Source organism: Peromyscus leucopus, chromosome 14, assembly GCF_004664715.2.
Source record: "Peromyscus leucopus breed LL Stock chromosome 14, UCI_PerLeu_2.1, whole genome shotgun sequence".
Taxonomy (NCBI): Eukaryota; Metazoa; Chordata; class Mammalia; order Rodentia; family Cricetidae; genus Peromyscus; species Peromyscus leucopus.
The window spans coordinates 81,458,908-81,481,331 of NC_051075.1; the positions used below are offsets into that span (position 1 = coordinate 81,458,908).

At 39.9% G+C, this 22,424-nt stretch overlaps 1 pseudogene and 1 gene segment (V, D, J or C); both read right to left on the bottom strand.

Moving 5' to 3' along the window:
* Positions 1–7,713: 7,713 nt before the first annotated feature.
* On the bottom strand, positions 7,714–8,349 carry LOC114685210 (annotated as a pseudogene).
* Positions 8,350–17,800: 9,451 nt separating this feature from the next.
* Positions 17,801–18,410, bottom strand: LOC114685211. The segment is given in 2 exon segments: positions 17,801–18,204; positions 18,307–18,410. Coding segments are annotated over 2 exon segments (477 nt in total).
* Between the last annotated feature and the right edge of the window lie 4,014 nt (positions 18,411–22,424).

Consider the following 22,424-nt stretch of genomic DNA (forward strand, 5'->3'; position numbering starts at 1 on the left):
ATGAAGTTGAGTATTTTTCTTTTCAAGTCTGTGAAGAATTGTGTTGGGATTTTGATGGGGATTGCATTGAATCTGTAGATTGCTTTTGGTAAGATTGCCATTTTTATTATGTTAATCCTACCTATCCATGAGCATGGGAGATCCTTCCATTTTTTGATATTTTCTTCAATTCCTTTCTTTAGAGATTTAAAGTTCTTATCAAAAAGTTCCTTCACTTGTTTAGTTAGTGTTATCCCAATGTATTTTATATTATTTGTGGATATTTTAAAGGGTGATGTTTCTCTGACTTCTTTCTCAGCCCTTTTATCATTTGTGTATAGGAGGGCTACTGATTTTTTTGAGTTGATCTTGTATCCTGCCACTTTACTGAAGGAGTTTATCAGCTGTAGGAGTTCCCTGGTAGAGTTTTTGGGGTCACTTATGTATACTATCATATCATCTGCAAATAGTGAACGTTTGTCTTCTTCCTTGCCAATTTGTATCCCTTTGATCTCCTTTTGTTGTCTTATTGCTCTAGCTAGAACTTCTAGTACTATATTGAATAAATATGGGGAGAGTGGACAGCCTTGTCTTGTTCCTGAATTTAGTGGTATCGCTTTGAGTTTCTCTCCATTTAATTTGATATTTGCTATTGGCTTGCTATAAATTGCTTTTATTATGTTTAGAAATGTTCCTTGTATTCCTGATCTTTCTAAGACCTTTATCATGAAAGGGTGTTGCATTTTGTCAAAGGCTTTTCAGCATCTAAGGAGATGATCATGTGGTTTTTTTCTTTCAGTTTGTTTATATGGTGTATTACATTGACTGATTTTCATATGTTGAACCATCCTTGCATCCCTGGGATGAATCCTACATGGTCGTGATGGATGATTGTTTTGATGTATTCTTGGATTCGGTTTGCCAATATTTTGTTGAGTATTTTTGCATCAATGTTCATGAGGGAGATTGGTCTGTAGTCCTCTTTCTTTGTTGCATCTTTGTGTGGTGTGGGTATCAGGGTAATTGGAGCCTCATAAAAAGAGTTTGGTAGTGTTCCTTCTGTTTCTATTGTGTGGAACACTTTGAAGAGTATTGGTATTAGTTCTTCTTTGAAAGTCTGGTAGAACTCTGCACTGAAACCATCTGGTCCTGGGCTTTTTTTGGTTGGGAGACTTTCGATGACTGTTTCTATTTCTTTAGGGGTTATTGGTCTAATTAAATGGTTTATCTGGTCTTAATTTAATTTTGGTATGTGGTATTTATCCAGAAAATTGTCCATTTCTTCTTGGTTTTCCATTTTTGTGGAGTACAGGTTTTTGAAGTATGTTCTGATGATTCTCTGGATTTCCTCGCTGTCTGTTGTTATGTCTCCCTTTTCATTTCTGATTTTGTGAATTTGGGTGCTCTCTCTTTTCCTTTTGGTTAATTTGGCTAGGGTTTTGTCTATCTTGTTGATTTTTTCAAAGAACCAACTCTTTGTTTCATTGATTTTTTTTATTGTCCTCTTGTTTTCTATTTTGTTGATTTCAGCCCTCAATTTGATTATTCCCTGGCATCTATTTCTCCTGGGTGAGTTTGTTTCTTTTTGTTCTAGAGCTTTCAGTTGTGCTGTTAATTCATTGGTATGGGATTGCTCCATCTTCTTTATGTGTGCATTTAGAGCTATGAATTTTCCTCTTAGTACTGCTTTCATAGTGTCCCATAAGTTTGGGTATGTTGTACTTTCATTTTCATTGAATTCTAGGAAATCTTTAATTTCTTTCTTTATTTCTTCCTTGACCTATTGATGATTCAGGTGGGCATTATTCAGTTTCCATGAGTTTGTGGGTTTTCTATAATTTTTGTTGTTGTTGAGGTCTAACTTTAAGGCATGGTGGTCTGATAAGATACAGGAGGTTATTCCAATTTTTTGTATCTGTTGAGATTTGTTTTGTGTCCAAACATGTGGTCAATTTTTGAGAAGGTTCCATGGGGTGCTGAGAAGAAGGTATATTCTTTTGTGCTAGGATGGAATGTTCTATAGATATCTATTAGGTCCATTTGATTCATAACATCTGTTAGGTCCTTTATTTCTTTGTTAAGTTTCAGTCTGGTAGATCTGTCTTTTGGTGAGAGTGGTGTGTTAAAGTCTCCCACTACTAATGTGTGGGGTTTGATGTGCGTTTTAAACTTTAGTAGTGTTTCTTTTATGAATGTGGGTGATTTTGTATTTGGAACATAAATGTTTGGAATAGAGACTTCATCTTGGTGGATTTTTCCCGTGATAAATATGTAACGTCCATCCTGATCTCTTTTGATTGATTTTAGTTTGAAGTCTATTTTATTAGATATTAGGATAGCTACACCAGCTTGTTTCTTAGGTCCATTTGCTTGGAAAGCCTTTTCCCAGCCCTTTACTTGGAGGTAGTGTCTGTCTTTGTAGTAAAGGTGTGTTTCCTGTATGCAGCAGATGGATGGGTCCTGTTTTCTTATCCATTCTCTTAGGCTGTGTCTTTTTATAGGTGAGTTGAGACCATTGATATTGATGGATATTAATGACCAGTGATTGTTAATTTCTGTTATTTTTTGTGGTTGTGTTGCGTTGTCCTTCTGTGGTGTATGTTGGTGTTGGATTATCTATTGCTTGATTTTTCATGGATGTGTTTAGCTTCTTTGGGTTGGATTTTCCCTTCTAGTGCTTTCTGTAGGGCTGGGTTTGTGGACAGGTATTGATTAAATCTGGTTTTATCCTGGAATATTTTGTTTACTCTGCCTATGGTGATTGAGAGTTTTGCTAGGTATAATAGTCTGGGTTGGTATCCGTGGTCTCTTAGTGTCTGCATGAGATTTGTCCATGATCTTCTAGCTTTCATAGTCTCTATTGAGTAGTCTGGTGTTATTCTCATGGGTTTGCCTTTATATGTTACTTGGTCTTTTTCCTTTGCAGATCTTAATATTTTTTCTTCGTTCTGTGTGTTTAGTGTTTTGATTATTATGTGGCGAGGGGACTTTTTTTTTTTTTTTAGATCCAGCCTATTCGGTGTTCTGTAAGCTTCTTGTATCTTCATAGGTATTTCATTCTTTAGGTTAGGAAAGTTTTCTTCTATGATTTTGTTGAATATATTTTCTGTGCCTTTGAGTTGGTATTCTTCTCCTTCTTCTATCCCTATTATTCTTAGGTTTGTTCTTTTCATGGTGTCCCAAATTTCCTGGACGTTTTGTGTTACGACTTTTTTGTCTCTAGTGTTTTCTTTGACTGACAAATCTATTTTCTCTATTGTGTCTTCAGTGTCACAGATTCTGTGTTCCATCTCTTGCAATCAGTTGGTTTTGCTTGTTTCTGTAGTTCCTGTTCCTTTAGTCAGGATTTCTATTTCCAGCATTCCCTCAGCATGTGTTTTCTTTATTGTCTCAAATTCATTTTTCAGATCTTGGAATGTTTCTTTCATGTGTTTAATTGCTTTTTCTTGGCTTTCTTTGATTTCTTCCCATTTTTTGTTCATTTTTTCTTCCATTTCTTTAAGGGAGTTTTTTATTTAATCTTTAATGGTGTTTTTCATTTCCTCTTTAAGGGAAGTTTTTATTTCCTCTTTAAGGGAGTTTTTCATTTCTTCTTTAAGGAAAGTTTTTATTTCCTCTTTGAGGGAATGTTTTATTTCTTCTTTAAGGGACTCTATCATCTTCTTAAAGTCATTTTTAGGGTTGATTTCTTCTTTTTCTTCTGTCTTGGTATGTTCAGGTCTTGCCATATAGGTCTTTATGTTGTTGCCTGTATTTTTGCACTGGCGTCTACTCATCTCTTCCTTTGTGCAGTGCAGGTGGTGTGTGTGTCTGAGAGTGCCTCTCTTGTTCTAATTTTTAGTCTTGGTATAGTAGGAGTTCTTGGTTAAATAGGTGCTATTGGGCTATTTCTTCAGGGGCAGCTGATCTCAGTCAGTGAAGTATATACTTATGACTCTGGTGATCTGTTTTGGTGGCTGGGCAGCGCCTTCTTCTGTGTTCCCAAGTCACGTTTTGTTCATTCGTCAACTCCTCAGCTGATCTTGTTTCTTCAGACTTCAAACTATAGGCATCTGAATCCTCTCCCAGATGGGTTTCAGCTGAGTGGGGTAGTCTCACCAAAACCTCCAAGTTATTGGGTTTCGCAGGATCAGCAGCTGGGCCCTGGGTTGTCCTCAGATGGAGTGTTCAGAATTGTTCTGGTTCTGTTCCATGGAGATAGCTTCTTCACCAGGTGTTGGGGTTAGAGGTGTCCCTGTTCCAAGCTGTGTCTGCTTGTCTCCGTCGCTGGGCCTGTCTACCTCTGCAGTCTGTCGCCAGACCTGTATGTCTCTGCCAGCTGCCATCGGGCCTGTATGTCCCTGTCTGCTGCTGCCCCCGCTGCCGGGCCCGTCTACCTCTGCAGGCCCCCACTGGGCCCATCTACCTCTGCGGGCTGCTGCCACAGGCCTACCTGTGTCTGCTTGTCTCCGTCGCGGGGCCTGTTTACCTCTGTGGGCTGCCGCCGCGGGCCTACCTGCCCTCATCAACTTTGATAAAGCCCCGAGGAGAGATCTGCTCCTCTTTCAGGAGGAGAACAGAGAGGTGAAATTATTGCAATATGTTGAAGGTTTACTTCTCACAGCAGATACTTTGGAAGAATGTAGACAAGCCTCAAAGGCTTTACTGGAGGAGCATAACCTAGGAGTATAAAGCCTCTGCCAAGAAGGCTCAAATCTATATTGTCTCTGTCATCTACCTCAGGTATAAAATACATGATGGCCAATGCTTGCTTGGCTCTGAACATAAGCAAACATTCCTAATTATTTTTTCACCTACTAGCAGAAGGCAAGTCCAACAGTTCCTGGATACTGCGAGATGCTGTAGACTCTGTATTACAGGAAATTCAGACATTGCTAAACCACTCTATGCAGCTGAATATTCCTGTTGGCCAGAGGAAGACTTAATTTTACACAACTCAAAATATCTTTGTCCGATGCTCCTGCACTGGCTCTCCCAGATGTTTTGAAGTCCTTCATATTGTTCATTCATGAATCAAATGGGTTTTCCAAGGGATTCCTAACCATTCTAACCCAGATTTTATGGCCCTGGAAAAAACCAGTGACGTATTTATCTAAGAGACTTGACCCAGTTGTTTCAGGATGGCCTGCTTTCTTAAGGGCCATAGCTGCCACTGCAATCCCAGTCAGAGCCACTTCAAAATTGACTTTGGGTCAAGAAATCCATGTTATCAGGCAACACCTGATGAAGTCTTTGCTCCTCTTATCACTGGACCAGTGTGTGTCAAATATGAGCATCACTCAACATCAAGTATTGTTGCTGGACCCTCCCAAGAGTAACATTCCAGAAGATAGAAGCCCAGAACCTGGCTACCTTTCTACCCAATGAGAGCTTGGTATCAGTCAAGTACTACTCCCTTGAGACTGTGCATACACTTACTGGAATTAGGTAGGACTTAAAGGATTGTCCTCTCCCGAAGGTAGGTTCTGAATTACAGATGGGAGTAGTTATATTGATGATGGAATTAGAGATACTGGAGTTGTGGTGATTACACCAAATCACATAATATAGGCACGAGCCTTGGGACATGGTCATTGACTCAAACATCTGAACTCATAGCTCTAACACAAGCCTTTGAACTGGCAACAGGAAAAATTATCAACACTTACACTAACAGCTGTTATGTCTTTGCTACGGCCCATATGCTTGGGGTATTGTATTGTGAGAGAGGACTTTTAACATCAAAGAGAAAGGGCATTAAAATAAAGAAGAGATCCTGGCAATACTGCAGGCCCCATGGCTACCCAATGCATTGTGTAGCTACAATTCTTTATTGCCAAAGACACCAAGGGGAAGGTTCCTTTCAAACTAAAAGTAATGACTGCTGATTTCACTACCCATAAGGTGTCAGAAGAAGGAAAAGTGCAATAAAGGTCCTTCCTATATTGTGATCCCATTTTCTTCCTTTGAAACCTTCTTATACACAACAGAAGACAAAGTTAATAAGAGATTTAAAAACAAAGAAAGACAAACATGGATGGTTCTGGATGGAGAATGGGAGAACTGTCCTACCCCAGCAAACAGCAGAATTTGGAAGCCTTGTGAATCTGGCTTTAGAGTCAAGGATAAAAGAAAAGCACTATAGTATAGTCCTCTGTGACTAAAGTAAGACACTGAGATCAGGCATGTGTCAGGGTTGTCCCTGAATAGAGGCTTAGAGAGGCCATTGTGAGAAGCTGTGAAAGTGAAATCTGGATTGCCTTGGATACCCCAAGATATTGAAGATGACAAAGCCATAAGATGATACCTGACAAGGAGAATTGATAACAGGGAGTGGAACATCTTTCAAGAGAAAGAAGTATGTTACAGTCAACAAAGCTGAAAGGAGTTGGAGATCTGAAGAGCATCTTGGCATCACACATGACAATGCAGAGCTTGAAGTTTGACCTGATGCTTTTTTTGTCTTGCCTTGGTCTAGTATTTCCTCTCTATGCTCACTTACCTACCTTTTGGAATGGTAATGCATATCATATTCTATTATATGCTGGAAGTAAGTGATCTCTTTTTAGTTTGATTATACAGGGCATTGGAGTTAATAGACTGCATGAATCTCAGAAGAGGTTTTGAAGGCTAATACTTTAAAATTACTTTGAGACCATATGACTACCAGGACTTTTGAAGTTGGATGAACTAAGTAAGACAGCTCATATATTTGAATACTTGGTCCTCAGTTGGTGGAACTATTTGGAAAAGCTTAGGAAGTTTGGCCTTGTTGGAGAAACAGTGTCATTGGGGAAAGGCTTTGATGGTTCTAAAGACTCATGGTATTTCAGAGACCTCTGCTTCTCTCCTGTGGATCAAGCTGTGAACCCTGAGCTTCTGTTTCAATCACCACCAAGACTTTACTAGGCAATCATCTGCTTTAAGGCTCTCTAGGTGTAATCCCAATGAAATGCGTTCTTTTTAAGATGCCTGGATTATGATGCTTTGTCACAGCAATAGAAAAGTTTGGGAAACTTGGTGGAGACTGAAGTTGGAATTTCTGTGTCTTTTAGAGAAATGAGCTAGCTGTAGGTGATAATATGCAACCTGATATTACTGGGCTACATGAGATTGATCCATTATAGGAGAGAAACCGAACCATACAGTGGCGGCACACACCTTTAATCCCAGCACTTGAGATCTCATACCTTTGCTTGGGAAGCACACATGCCTTTAATCCCAGGAAGTAATGTCTCAGGGCAGAGAAAGGTATATAAGGTGTGATGAAACCAAAACTCTCTCTATTTAGGCTGAGGACTTTTTAGTGGTAAGAACTAGTGGCTGGCTCTTCTGATTTTTTGATCCTCAGGCAAGTTTAGTAGCGTACACAGTATATCACCACATGGAGAATTTACATACCTCCTTGAATTTATGGTCTAAAGTTCTTGACTCTACCTCCCTCTTGGTTTCTCCGTAAGCATACATCTGGTAAACAATCTAATCAAGAAGTCTGACCAAAGCTCTGCCTAGAACATGAATAGACTCAGGAATGTCCATGAACTTCCTTATCATGTGGTTCCAGTGACCAAAGCAGGGTTTTCAGATCCTCAAAGCTGTCAGTTTGCATTTTGTTAATGGGGACTGCACCTCATATTTTTAAAATAGTACAAGAAAAACATATAATGTTTTGAGGATGGTGGATCATTTCAGAACATTGAGAGAATTCTCATAAAACTGTAAAATAACAAAATGCAGCCCGGACACCTGAGAGGATCATGTCTGCATTATCTCCTGGGTTGAATCTGTGATCTGCGTGCTGTGCGACCCCTGGTGGCCCTGAGTGGCCTTACAATGAGGTTTATGTCTGGATTCACACTGAAGTCCCCTCACAGTGTACTCTTGTACAGTAATAAGTGGCGGTGTCCTCAGATTTCACACTGTTCATTTGCAGATACAAAGTGTTCTTGGCATTGTCTATGGAGATGGTGAATCGATCCTTCAGGGATGGTGCATACTTGATGGTACTGCTATCTCCATTAATTTCTCCAACCCACTCCAGCCCCTTTCCTGGAGCTTGGCGGACCCAATCCATCCAGTTATTACTAAAAGTGAATCCAGAGGCTGCACAGGAGAGTCTCAGGGACCCCCCAGGCTGCACCAGGCGACCCCCAGACTCCACAAGCTGCACCTCGCACTGGACACCTGCAAACACAGAAAATCCTGTCAGTAAATTGCCATACAAGCTCAATATCTGTGTCAATAATTTCCACTAACACACCCAGTATCTCTTCTTCTCTATAAATTACCTTCTAAAAGAGCAACAAGGAAAACCCAAATTAGCCCCAAATCCATGGTATAATCTGTGTTCAGTGTTGATCACCGAATAGGGAGACCTTGGATAGTGCTGATTTCCTTTGCCTGAGCATCAGGGTCAGTGCTCTGCTGGTTTTGTGGACAGGAGAGAGGTCTTATTTGCATATTTTCTTGCTATATAACAAGCTCTTAGAACTTAGAGATGACATGTTCTAATTTATTTGTAAAGGTGCTGTTGGAGTCTGGCAATAAAGAGAATGGTTGAAAAATATTGTATCATAATAAGTTATTTTTGTTACATACTAAGTGTCATTTCTTTCATATTATATTTGTAAACAAAATATGCCTTTTAGTATTAATTTCAACCCTAATCTCCATATCGTGCATTTCAGAAGGCAGTAGGCATTGTTTTGTTACATATTCTGGGAGCTCTTCTTTCTCACTGTGAGGGCTTCTGCCCTGATGGCCATAACAATTGCCAAGTGCAGCTTCCTCCTAAGCTTGGAAACTTCCTTTCTGTGTTGAGATCATGATATACCTGCATTCCAGAGTTCAGCTAGGAAACTAGAGAGGCCTTATCCATGTGTGTGTGTGTGTGTGTGTGTGTGTGTGTGTGTGTGTGTGTGTGTGTGTGTGTGTGGTGTACCCAGGAGTGAGAAATTCCTGTTATTATCTAATTTAGTCCTTCTTTCACTGCATGTTTATCTCTGTGTTCAGTAGAAACAGGGAGTGGCTGATACTTGAATTTCAGTGTCCAGGTCAGCATTTGAGGTCATCATTTCCTCCACATAGACCTTCCAGCATAGGCCCCCCCAGAAGGACGGCCTCACTCTCAACACACCTCCCCATCACTTTTCTTACTCTGTCTATTTCATGCCCTATTCCAGGCAGTTACCTCTCCTGATCTTACCTGGAGTCCCTAAGCTTGTTTTCACTTTATACAGGTCATGGGGATAGACATTAAGGATGGGCTTCCATCTGACTTCTTACTTAACACAATTCATCCTGAATGATACCAGAGTGCTTTTTATCCCACCATCCCTGCTTCTGTGGTGACTGAGATGCTAACAGGGTAATGAATAGAACATTTTTTATCTGTTAAATTGGTTATTCAAATCAAATGGGCTCCAGTTTCCAGCATTGTAGATAAACTAGCTGAGCTTTGGGATGTCATTAGAGAACAGTCTTGGTTTCACTCTTTAGAAACATGAACAAAGCACAACAGAATGTGGGTCAGCTCATGGAATTCTACACAGGTCAGAAGCTGAGGATTAATGGTATTATTGGGAAGCCCAACTTAACAAGATTGAGATACTCAGGTCGTGGTATAAATGTTGCAGTATAAAGTGGCTGAACCTGTTGAAAGCAAATCCTGCTGGAAGAGAGAGTCAAAGGGAAGAATCTGGAAGATTTCATCCACAGAAGGTGGCATCACTCACCATTAGTCCAAGGTCCCCTGCAATGAAGAGTAGCAAACTTAAAATGTATTTTTTTAAAAAAAGAGAGAAGAGATATGAGAGTGCAGAGGCAACAAGGGAAGTCAGAGTTTCTGCCTTGGGACCCCGAAATGTAAATGAGAAAAACAGGGGTATATGAACATTTCAGCAGTAAACATCTGAAAAAGAATTAACTTGATGATAAGTACCGAACCACACTTCTAGGAATCTAAGACAAACCCAAGCAAGTTTCTCTCTCTCTCTCTCTCTCTCTCTCTCTCTCTCTCTCTCTCTCTCTCTCTCTCTCTCTCTCTCTCACACACACACACACACACACACACACACACACACACACACACACATTTATGCACAGGTAACCCTTGTCCCATTAGAACTGAGGAGATTCTCAGCCCTGAATGTCCCCTTCGGTAGACAGAAGAGGCAGTCTTAACACAAAACAGAAGAATTTTCACAGTAATTGACAGTGAGATGGAACAGACCAACAGGTGACAAGAGCATATCATGAATCTTCAGAATGTGGGATAAAGTTCATTGTCCTTGAGCAATCCTCTTTGAGAGACTCAGATACTCAGGGATTTAGCATCAGAACCTACATTTCTCATCACAAGGTGGAGGAAGGTGATCGTGGCATGCTGGATCTGATCAGAATCTCAAGAAAAACCTTGAGACAAGGAGGTACTTTAATGTCTTTGTATTTGTAACGTTTTTAACGTATAACTACTGTCAGTAAACTAAAATTACTTAGCAGGTACAAGTACATTCTACACAATCCTGACAATTCGACTTATGTCCTGAAATCCACATGAATCTTGTGGTAGCAAGTATATGTGATTCCAGTATGTCTTTACACATGGGGAAGGTTTAGATGGGATGTGTGTCCATACACTCATGGACTAACTAGGTCTGGTGTATATGACACAGCAGTAGATACAAGAGAGAAACCGTCTCAGCAGAGGGGAAAGAGAGAAACAGCTCCTGAAGAGGTATTTTCTCACTGCTATGCTGTGGCCTGATGTGTATGTGCAAGCACACCCCCCAATCACTCTGACAAATGAAATATTAAAAGTGTAGCTACTGTAGAAAACAGAAAACAATAACAACTATGTCTTAGATGTTAATCATTTACCTTTATTTTATATAATACCCTGTATAACTTGTAAATGCCATTGCATCCTGGAAACTACCGGTGTGTTGATCCTGGCAGCTGCTGTTGTATTCTGTTTCTGATAAGAATCTAGAGTCTGCTGGGTGGTGCTGGCACACGCCTTTAATCCCAGCACTCGGGAGGCAGAGCCAGGCGGATCTCTGTGAGTTCGAGGCCAGCCTGGTCTACCAAGTGAGTTCCAGGAAAGGCGCAAAGCTACACAAAGAAACCCTGTCTCGAAACGCCCCCCCCAAAAAAACGAATCTAGAGTATGATTGCTCAAGATAAGTTTGTCACAGCATCAGTCTTGTGGCCTCTCTATCCTGGCCAGATTAAGATTCAGTCCTGACTGACAATAACCAGGTAACCTTAGAAAGGTAAGTACTGGTGCTTACCATGTTTGTATCAATTGGACACACCTTGGTTAAATATTTATTTCACAAATCCTAGCAGAAAAAGCTCATTTAATATTCATTAAATACTTCTCACTGTTTTCTATTTTCTTCAATATGCCTGAGAAACTTTGGGAAGTCAATCACCAAATTTCCTGAAGTCCAGAGTGTTCCCAACCTGCATATTCACTGTGATTTTCATGCATTACTAGTATTAGGTAGCAGACCATGGATACCTTGGTTTTCATCATTACACTGTGCTGTACCCTGAGTTTGTTTGCCTTGATCTCACTAGTCAAATATTCTATAGACATTTAGTTCTCCAAAATATCTTCATAGTGGCTGAGGTCACTATGGTAGTATGCAGAAAAGGCTTAGGCTTGGACCAGTAGATTCTCTTTTCTTTTGGTGATTGCTAAGCATTGAACCAACACCAAATATCACTTGTCCCAGTGATGCTTCTCTAACTCACAGGTAAAATATTCAAATTTTTCTATCTTCACCAGCAACAGGGATCTCCACTACAGCAAGCATGGAGCCAATGTTAACAAGAAAACATTCTCAAAAAGCAGAAATCTGTGATGAAGAAACTGCTGCCAATGGGAGTGGAGTCAGGAGACAGAACGTAGATGACATCCACTGGCATGAGCACAATGGTCACTGAGTTTTCCACAAGATGAGGGCATAAGAAACACCTCTAAAAGGAATCAATACATGGGATATTGGGGCAGAAAGTGACCTGTACAAGGATGTAACTCTCAATTATGTATAAGAAACAATCAGTTCCCTTTCAGAGACATTCACACGTTGGAAACTGAAAATTTAGAAAATTGGTTTTCCCATCTGTCTGTGGAAAATAGCATCAATTCATAGAAAATCTGGCTCCTTCTCCATATGTGAGAAAATAAAGAGAATGGTTTTCATATGATTTAGAATTCCCTGAAATTTCCAATTGAATTAATCATCACCAAAACTTAGAATTGCAGACATTGTTTTCAAAACATGGAAAGTTTTATTTTTATGTTTATTATATCAGATAGAAGCTGATAAATTGATACTTTAGATGCTCCATAGAGAAAAGTTGATATACTTACAAGAAAGTAAAAAAAAAGTCATTGTCATAGAATATGACACAGCAAAGGTATCTAGAGGATTGCTGCAGCAGGAAGGGAAAAACACGTATTCTAACATCTAAACAGCCATAAGCCTCTTTGTAAGAAAGCAAACTGGGCAGTCCTCAACCTCCTATGATCTGAAGCATGTCTTCTAGTTCTGAGCAGCCACAATAGTTATTCACTGTCTCTGTTGGTCCTGAGCTCCTCTTTAGTGAGGTTTGTGTCTGAGTTCATACTGAAGTCTCCTTTCCATGTCTCTGGCACAGTAAGACATGGCAGGTGTATATTTGTCAACAATTGGCTATTGGAGATATCCCTGTTGATACTGACTCTGAATTAGAGGTTCCAACTAGAAGCTTTATCTCCAGCAAACAATAGTATAAACACTAGCATATTCTCATCCTTTCTTGGAGGCTGTTAGAGCCAGTTAATGTGACAGTTGGTTACAAATAATCTAGAAAGAGTACATTTGAGGGACAGGGCCTGTGAGAGTTTCACCAGGACAGACCATACTCCTGAAACTATACCTGGAACAGGACATCCGAGATCAGTGACCATTGTCTCCAGCCACATTCACTATTAGCGACATGCCCAGTTTCCTTTCTTTATACCCTGTGACTCTCACTTCAAATAACCAACCTTCACACAGAGAAACAGTCCTAGGACATATATAATTTGATGGAGGCTCATGTGAGGAGACTGGGACTCATTGTTGAGAGCAGGGCTTTCAGCCTGGGACTGAGGGCTCCTCTGAATGCTCGAGTATCTACAGGATATAAGAGAGGAGCATAGTTCAAGTCAATTGTCCCTCATAGACAGGTAAATTTATGAATCAATAGCCTACAGAAATCATTATGTCACTACATGAAACACAGTTTGATTATTTCTACACTGATAATAATTAGCAGGTGGCATTAGAATGTTACTCTGGATCTAGAGAAAGTCATTACCCCAAAGATTTCCTTTCAAGATTATTTTTTATGATACTCTGTGGATATTGCCTAAAATTACATCTAAAATTTTTATAGCAATTGCTTTTAATGCTTTCATGGATGCCTCTTCAAAAGAACACTGATCATATGTTTAAATAAAAGTTCCAAATGCTCCACAAAAAAAAAAAAATTGTACTCTCTCATGGTTATGCATGTCAATAATCTGAATTTGTTGAAATCAATTTGGTTTATTTTATGTTTCTTAGCCACTGACTATTTTAACTGACTCTGCATATTGTGCCCAAACTGATTCTGTTTTAGAAACTGCAAGACATAAACCCAAATCTACTATTAATATTATTTCACAATTATTTCTGTCCTATCAGACATCTATAGAACAATGACATCAACACTGTTTATAACTCATATTTGTGCTCATTATAATTTGCCAGCTCCATTAACTTCTTTTTTTTTCAATTTTTTGCTTTTCTCTCTTTTTTTATTTTAAAGAACTTATTTATTTTGTGTACATTGGTGTTTTAGTACCCTAGGACTGGAGTTACAGACAGTTGTGAGCTGCCATGTGGTTGCTGGGAATTGAACCTGGGTCCTCTGGAAGAATAGTCAGTGCTCTTAACCACTGAGCAATCTCCCCAGCACCCCATTAACTTCTTCTAATTCTCAAACCAACATGCTGGTCTCCTTCTTACCACTAATACCTTTTTCAGGCTAATCAAAAAACTCATAAACTTGTTCATCAAAATGCAAGATCTTCACATTTGTAATTTTCTTTCCATTAGGAGCAAATTCAACAGATACATATATTCTGCTCTTCTTGTTCCAAAGTCAAAATTCCTCCAAATAAAACATGGTCAGTCCTATCACAGCTATACCCCACTCCTGGTACCAACTTCTTTCTTATTTAGGATTTCTATTGCTGTAAAGAAACACCATAACCACAGCAACTCTTGTATTAAAAAAACATTTAATTGGTATGGCTTACTTACAGTTTCAGAGATTCAGTCCATTATCATCATGGTAGTGAGCATGACTGTGTATAGGCAGATGTGGTGCTGGAGTAGTAGCTGAGAGTCCTACATCTTGCAGGCAACAAGAAGTTGACTGAGACAGTGGGTGGTATTCTGAGCATAGGAAAACTCAAAACCTCCCCACATGATGACACTTCCTTCAACAAGGTCATCCCCACTCAAAAAAGACACACCTCCTAATAGTGCCCTGTGATATTATGGGGGCCACTTACATTCCAACTATCAAAGTTAGCATATCTAAAATTTTGTCTGTTGTCAGAAGATTTCCTGTGTTCCAGCCTGCCAGTGGTTGGGTCAAATCTCTCCCACTCACATCCCCCAAGTAAACATATAGAGGATTATATTAATTATAATTGCATGGCCATAGCACAAGCTTTTTTGCAGCTAGCTCTTATATCTTAAATTACCCCATAACTATTAAATTATGTGTCGCCACATGTTCCATGGCTTTACCTGCATCCCATTACATGTTGCTCCTTAGGAGGCTTGATGGCCTCTCTCTCTGCATTCTTGTCTCTCTCTTTGAATTTCCCGCCTGCCTCTAAGCTGCCTTGCCATAGGCCAAATAGCTTTATTTATCAACCAATCAGAACAACACATATTTGCAGCATACAGAAAGACATTCCCACATCATTTGTCTCTTTTTATAAACTTAAAAAAAATGTAAGCTTCAGGATATCAACTTCGATCCATCCACCTCTACAGATCCAGAGAAGTACTGTCAATCAATAACCTGTTTCCCACCTGCTTATTGCCCCATTCCTAATGGTGGACCTCTCTCTCTCTTTCTCTCTGTCTCTCTTTCTCTGTCTCTCTCTGTGTGTCTCTGTCTGTCTGTCTGTCTCTGTCTCTATCTCTGTTTCTGTCTCTGTCTCTCTCTTTCTTCCCCCTGCCCTGGCCTTGGGTTTTCCCCCACTCAATTACCAGGACTATGAGCCTAAAAGTTTCAAATGTGCACCCAGATAAAATTTTACCCTAAACTCCTTATTACTTTTTCTCCCTGTTCTACCTGTCCCACAAGATTTCAAATAAACTGCAGACTGTGCCCTCAACTAGCCAGTTCCAGGTGTTCCCTCAAAATCTGCATCCTGGGTCAACTTCAAAGTGACTATCTCCAGGTGGTCCTGCCTTACAGATTGCTCCAGCTTTTTCCTATATGTTCCTAGAAGTTCCCTTAGAGTCTGGTCAGGTAATGAAAAAGCCTGCTTTTCCTGGACTGGGCCACCATTCCAGCTTCTATTGGCCCTACCCAACAATAATGCCTCAAATGTCAACAGGAAGTGGTCATAGAGAAGATTACACATTGCTCATTATCACTTATTTATTATTAACAAAAAGGCTGGGATGTTAACTTTCAAACCTGTGACAAATGGCTGACATGCCTATTTAAAATATTAAAGCAGAAACTGGCCACCAGATTCTCCCTACATCCCTCAGTCCACACCTGTTACAGGGTTCTCCTGACTGGCACCCAGAGCCTAGGCTTCTCTCCCCCAGCTGCTCTTCTGTATATAATCCAACTCTTTTATTATTTCATCATACTTTACTTTGTTTATTTAATTTTTTTATTTCACATACCAACAACAGTTCCCCCTACCTCCCCTCCTCTTGTTTACCCCCACCTTCCCCCATCCCCCATCCACTCTTCAGAGAGGGTAAGGCCTCCCATGGGGAGTCAACAAAGTCTCGCATATCAAGTACACACAGGACCAAGCCCCTCTCCCCTATATCTAGCCTGAGCAAGTTATCCCTCCATAGGGGTGCTCTAGGGATAAGTAGTGGTCCCACTGCCAGGGGCCCCACCAACAGCCCAAGCCACACAACTGTTACCCACATTCAGGGGGCCTAGTTCAGTCCCATGCAGGTTCCCCAGCTGTCAGTCCTTGTGTTAGCTGTCTGTAGGCTTTCCTATCATGATCTTGAACCTTTTGCTCATATAATCCATCTTCCCTCTCTTTGACTGGACTCTAGGAACTCTACTCAGTGCTTGGCTGTAGGTCTCTGCATCTGCTTCCATCAGTTACTAGATGATGGTTCTATGATGACAATTAGGGTAGTCATTGATCTGATTACAGGGGAAGGCCAGTTCAGGGACCGTTCTCCACTATTGGTTGGAGTCTCAGCTGCGGTCATCCTTGTGGATTTCCCTAGCACCAGGTTTCTCCTTAACCACATAATGGCCCCCTCTATACAGATACCTCTTTCCTGTCCCTCCCCCAACTCAACTGTCCTGTTCCCTCATGTTCTCTTGCCACCTCCTCTTACCACTTCTTCCTAACCCACACACTCCCAATTCACTCAGGAGATCTTATCCATTTCCCCATTCTCAGGGTTCCCATGCATGCCTTTCTTAGGACCCTCCTTGCAACCTAGCTTCTCTGTGTTTGTGGACTGTAGCCTGGTTATCTTTTGCTTTATGTTTAATATCCTTTTATGAATGAGTACCTACTATGTTTGTATTTCTGGATCTGGGTTATCTCAATCAGGAATTTTTTTTTCTGTTTCCATGCATTTGCCTGCAAAATCATGATGTCATTATTTTTTATAGCTGAGAGATTTCCCCACTTTGTAAGTGTACCACATTAATCCAACTATTTTAGTTACCTCATCTTTTTCATCTCTCGTTTGGGCCTCTTGCCTGCTTTATCTTTTCCCACCCTCTCCTCTCCTCTCCCCTTCTCCCTCCCTCTAATCCTCAAGTGAGTCCATTTTGGACTCTCCCAGAAGCTCCTGCCTTTGGCTATGCTCTCCCACATATTTACAATAAACTTTCTCCTCTGCCTTAACTGGGACCAGTCATGTTCCTTTACTTTTTATTTCTTCTTTTTTTCATTCACTAACAACCTTCCTCAAGTCCCCACAGAGGTACAGCCTAGGCCTCAGCTGAGTTAAAGTAAGTGGCTCACATCTGTTTAGAACAAAGCCTGGAAGTTAGATGAAGGAATTGTAGTGGGAGGTTTGATGATGAAAGTTATAGGTTAAGTAACTGAATTAGCTAGAAATACAATCAGGTCATATCTGTGCATAGTTCTCAGGGAAAGCAGAAAGACTTGAGACCTGTTAGGGATGTGGGTCACTGAGTGTGGCCTCACCTCCCTCGTGATATCACTAATTCCAAACACTCTCATAATTGGAATACCAGTGAGGCTTTTCCCTGAATCTCTTGAGGGAAAAATCATCAATAATATTACAGATCTCCCTTAGTATTTGGTCCTTTGATCTCACCAGAGTAATTTCTGCTATTAGAGTTGATTTTTTTTAAACATCATAATACATGTTAGACTGTGTAGTGTATATATTTTATATTGAGGTAAAACAGAAATCTGTTATCACAGAAGTCACATTTCATATAAATGGAGAGCATTCTAAGAAGTCAGTAAATGGGGTGACAGCTGTGACCACAAAAACCTGACCTCAATTATGTCTGAACCTGTTTGGTCCTGTGCTATCCCTTTTCTTCATGTGCTCTCTACGCCCCCTGCTGGTTCTGAGCACTGCTGCAGGGAGGTTTGTGTCAGGGTTCTCACTGAAGATCCCTCACTGTGTGAGTCTGTAGTACAGTAATAAATGGCGGTGTCTTCGACTTTTAAGCTGGTCATTTGCAGGTAGAGGCTGCTTTTGGAATCGTCTCTTGAGATGGTGAATCTGCCTTTCACAGACTCCGCATAGTATGTTGCGTAATTATTTGATTTAAGCTCAACTACACCAACCCACTCCAAGCCCTTCCCTGGAGCCTGGCGGACCCAGTACATCCAGTAGTTACTAAAAGTGAATCCAGAAGCTGCACAGGAGAGTTTCAGGGAACTTCCAGGCTGTACCAAGCCTCCCCCAGACTCCACCATCTGTACCTCACACTGCACACCTGCAAACAGAGAATCATGTCAGTAAACTCTCACAAATGTCCACTGTCCCTCTCACTCACATCCACTCACACACACAGTGTCTCTCCTTATCTATAAATTACCATTTAAAAGGGTAATAAGTAAAACCCAGATCAGTCCCAACTCCATGTTGGATGTTCTGTGTTCAGTAGTCATCACTTAATTGGAGGACCTCTGAGTACAGAGCTGGGTGCCTCTGTCAGAGCTTTAGGGTCAGGGCTGCTTTTCATGAGCAGAGGGGAACATAATTTGCATATCTTCCTGCTATATCATGAGCTCAGGGGCAGGACCCTTAGTGAAGACAAATTATGATGCAGATATCTGAGATGAAATAAAGAACAGAATGGCATGTATAGTATCAAAGTATCACTTATTGTCCTGGGGCACAGCTTAGTTAACAGAGTATTATTTTGCATTCGTGAAGCTCTGTGTTCATTCCCAACATTGAATAACGTGCAAGGAGAATCAATGATTTGAGTAATGCTTGGTCTATATGAAACTGTTTATAAAAAGAATAGAGATGAAAGAAGGAATGAAAAAAGAGAAATATTTATTTAGTATGAATTTATGTTTTAACATAGAAATATAAGTTTTCAGCCTCACTGTATTATGCTCTGTATTTGTAAACTCTTCTCATGTCTTTGCTTAAATTACTAAATAATTTCATAGGAAATTCAGATAAATAAAACTAAAATATAATCATTTAAGAAATGTTGAACAAGGCTCAGTGAATAATGACTCTATACCTTAAATTGAATTAGCAAAATGTGGCCAAGACCAAAGCTCAGTAGTAGTGTATATGAGACATAAAGTTCTCTGACTGATCCCCCCAGATAAAAGAACTACTGTACTACCTGAGATTATTCTTTGAACAATGATAAAAACATATTCTGAAGACCTGTGTTTACCATTTAGCTCCTCAAGGGCTGATCTAGCCCACCTACCATAGAGACCTGTTCTTCCCCATCACAAAGTACTTCCAGCTCTTCTGTGACCTCCCTAAAACACCCAGTGAGCCTGTTTCCTCCCATGACATATCCTTCAGCTCTCTGGATGCTCAAGGACTTGCCTTTGTCTCACTACCAACTGAGCTCAACATTACACACAGACACACACTACAGAGACACAAAGAGAGGAGGGAAAGAGAGAGAAAAAGACATATGAGAGAAGATGACTGGAAAAGGATCAATCAAAGTGGAAGAAGTCGAGAATTTGAAAAGTGAGTGAGAGTGGATATTGGAAGAATTTGAGTGGAGATATTGATAGGTACAGTACTCTGGTTAAGAAATTCTCAAAAATAAATTAAAACAACAAGGAAATCTCCTCTTACATGCAACTTCTTGGTGAGTGGTTCTCATCCAGTGCTATCGCTGAATGAGTAAACCTTGGAATCTATAGCTGGGCTCCTCAGCAAGAGCTGCAGGGTTAGAGATGGACTGGTTTTCATGAGCAAAGGGAGGCCTTGCATGCATTTCCTGTTGTTGTATAAAGAGTTTTCTGGTGTAAGTATTAGACATATGAGTGTCTAGAACAAATGAAAGAGACAAAACTGAATAATGGGGAAAGAATAGAAAAACTACCTATTATTATGTATTTATTTTTTAAATTTATTTTTTATTTTTATAATGTATTTCTGAAATAATTCAAGTATTATTTTATTGTTTTTTGCCACAGATGCCAGTATAATACAATTTTGATAATTTTAGAAGAATTAGCAAAGTTTTATAAATGTTGAGTATAGATATTAAGTTGAAAAAATTGATTTCAAGTTTGTAGCTTAGTGTTGATTCATGCAAAGTGACTGGTGTGTGACACCCAGAATTGAAAGCAATGATATGTAAATTCTATTCACTATTATTTTTCTGTAAATATCTTCTAAATATTTCAACCTTTATGTTTGTATTAATTATTAGTCTGATGAGGACTGTGTTTCATGTAGCATTCCTATACAGCAAGTCACTAGTTTTATACATTTTGAAAGTAATAAAGGAACCAAGTCTGTGAATAGCAAAAGGTGGAGAGAAATCTAGAGCCTCCACTCTAGGGCCCTGCTCTAATGTCCTTCCGTCTCTCCAGTCTTGCCCCCCCCAGGACAGGACACTATATTGATGGGGGTGAGTCAGGTCCTAGTTTTCCGGTAGAGGAATTCATTCCATTATGAGATAAACTGTCTTCAGGGTGAATGGGAGGGCCTTTGAACTGGGTCATTTCTGTGACTGCAGCATTCCCAGGAGAGTGACATAGACTCTAGGAACTAACAGAACTTCTCCATGTCAGATCTTGTATCCTTTTGGGGTAGGCTTCTAACTGTCATAGGAAATTGTCTCCTGAGCCTTGTATGTGGTTAAATGAGAGAGAATCTCTGAATAGAGTCAGGAAACACTCTTGCTGGTCTCTGTGCACCTGTTCCTCAGGCTCTGCAAAACTAATTTATTTGGGTTTTACTTTTGTTGTCTAATGGCAAAAATATTTAGCAATATTATTCATCATATGAACATTATATCATTTGGAAACAATATCAGACTCTGACCCTCTGTGTTTACTTTGACAGAATGTGTTATCCAATTGAATAATCTAACTCCCATGTAGGGATTGCTCTGAAATGTTTGTAAACAGTTTTATACTCTTTCAGCAATCCTGCACAGGTCAGGAAGGTTGTCCTAGCTATCTTGTGTTCCTGTGATGCATCAGGGCAGGCATAAAATGGAATTCTCTGAAGGATGGAAGCTTTCATTCCCCTTGTGAAATATAGTCTGCCCCAAATGAAGTCAGCACTCTGAACCTTGCATGGGTCCAGCCAGTTCAAGTCTAACAACTACCCAACATTCATATCATCCTTAGTCTTTTTGTTGATGATTCCCCTGAATTCACATATAACAGAACCACTCTTCCCTTTCTATCCTGACTCTATGGTTTGTATTTGAACAAGAGAGTTCATGATGTTGTTCACACTTTGTTTCACAGAGGACAGTGGGAGGACATTAGGCCTCAGGGCCCAAGAAATTTCTATCCACCATTACGTGGTGCAGGAGACATTTCCTGCTTCCCTTGTGATCTTTTGGAAAGGCTCAGAGGATAAGTAAGGATAATGATGAAAAGTGACATTAAATCTCAGGAGGAAAATAAATGTACTGACAGGAAAATTAACATCCCAATCAGCTCTCAACCTGAGGATGCTCTTGTATGTGAGACGAGCCATGTCAGATGGGAAACTGTCAGAGCTGGAGGAATCTGCTTTGCAGCATATATAGGTGACAGACTGTGAGACAGAGCTCTCTCAGGAGGCCATCAAGAAGTATATTCCCATAAACCTTAGTGACATCCTATATGCACAACTCTCAACTAATGCAGTAGAACAATGGATCAGTAAACCTGCTGCCTATACGGAGAGCTATGGATGGTCTTGGCTAGGAGACAGAATATGACACGGACCTGGTAACTCTCAGTAAAAGATGGAGTACAATAAAGACAGAAACACTGACCAAAATATATGTAATATGCTCCATGTGCATTTATTGAGATGGAAGAATGAAGGGAAACTTTGGGATTTCATGTGAAAAGATGTTTCTCTTCCATGTCTGCACACATGAAATTATTCAAAGCTAATCTTGGACAACAAAAGCATAAGATAATGTAAAATAGAGATCTGGAAAAGTTAGTGAAATCCAAATTAGGAATACTTATATTGTTAGATGTTATAAAGTGACCCTTTGGGCTTAAAGGCCTCACAATGAGAAGGACATCATTCCTGGCCAACTACCCAGTGTTAGTTCAGTCATAGATTGTGGAAGAGAACCTATGATTAACACCTATAATTTATTTATAGTTATAATTACAAATAAATAATTATTATAATAAATAAATTACAGGTGGCTCATAATAGAAATCCCATATGCACTTGTTCATCACTGTGCTGTTAATTATTTATCAGTTATAAAGCATGGCATGCTGTCAGTCAATTGACGGATAGTGAAAGAGAATTGGATCAATATGCATGATGAAAATTATATACTATAAAGTACAATCAAATCTTAGCAGTTCTCCAATAGTGTTTCAATTGGGAATCTACATTTTAAAAAGTGGATCTCTGAAGGACAGTACTAGTTACACATTTGATATGTACTTTTAGAGCATGTAAGCATTATCTATCCCTAGTACTCTTCTTGTCCCCTCTCTTCCACCCTGTACTGTAATAATAACA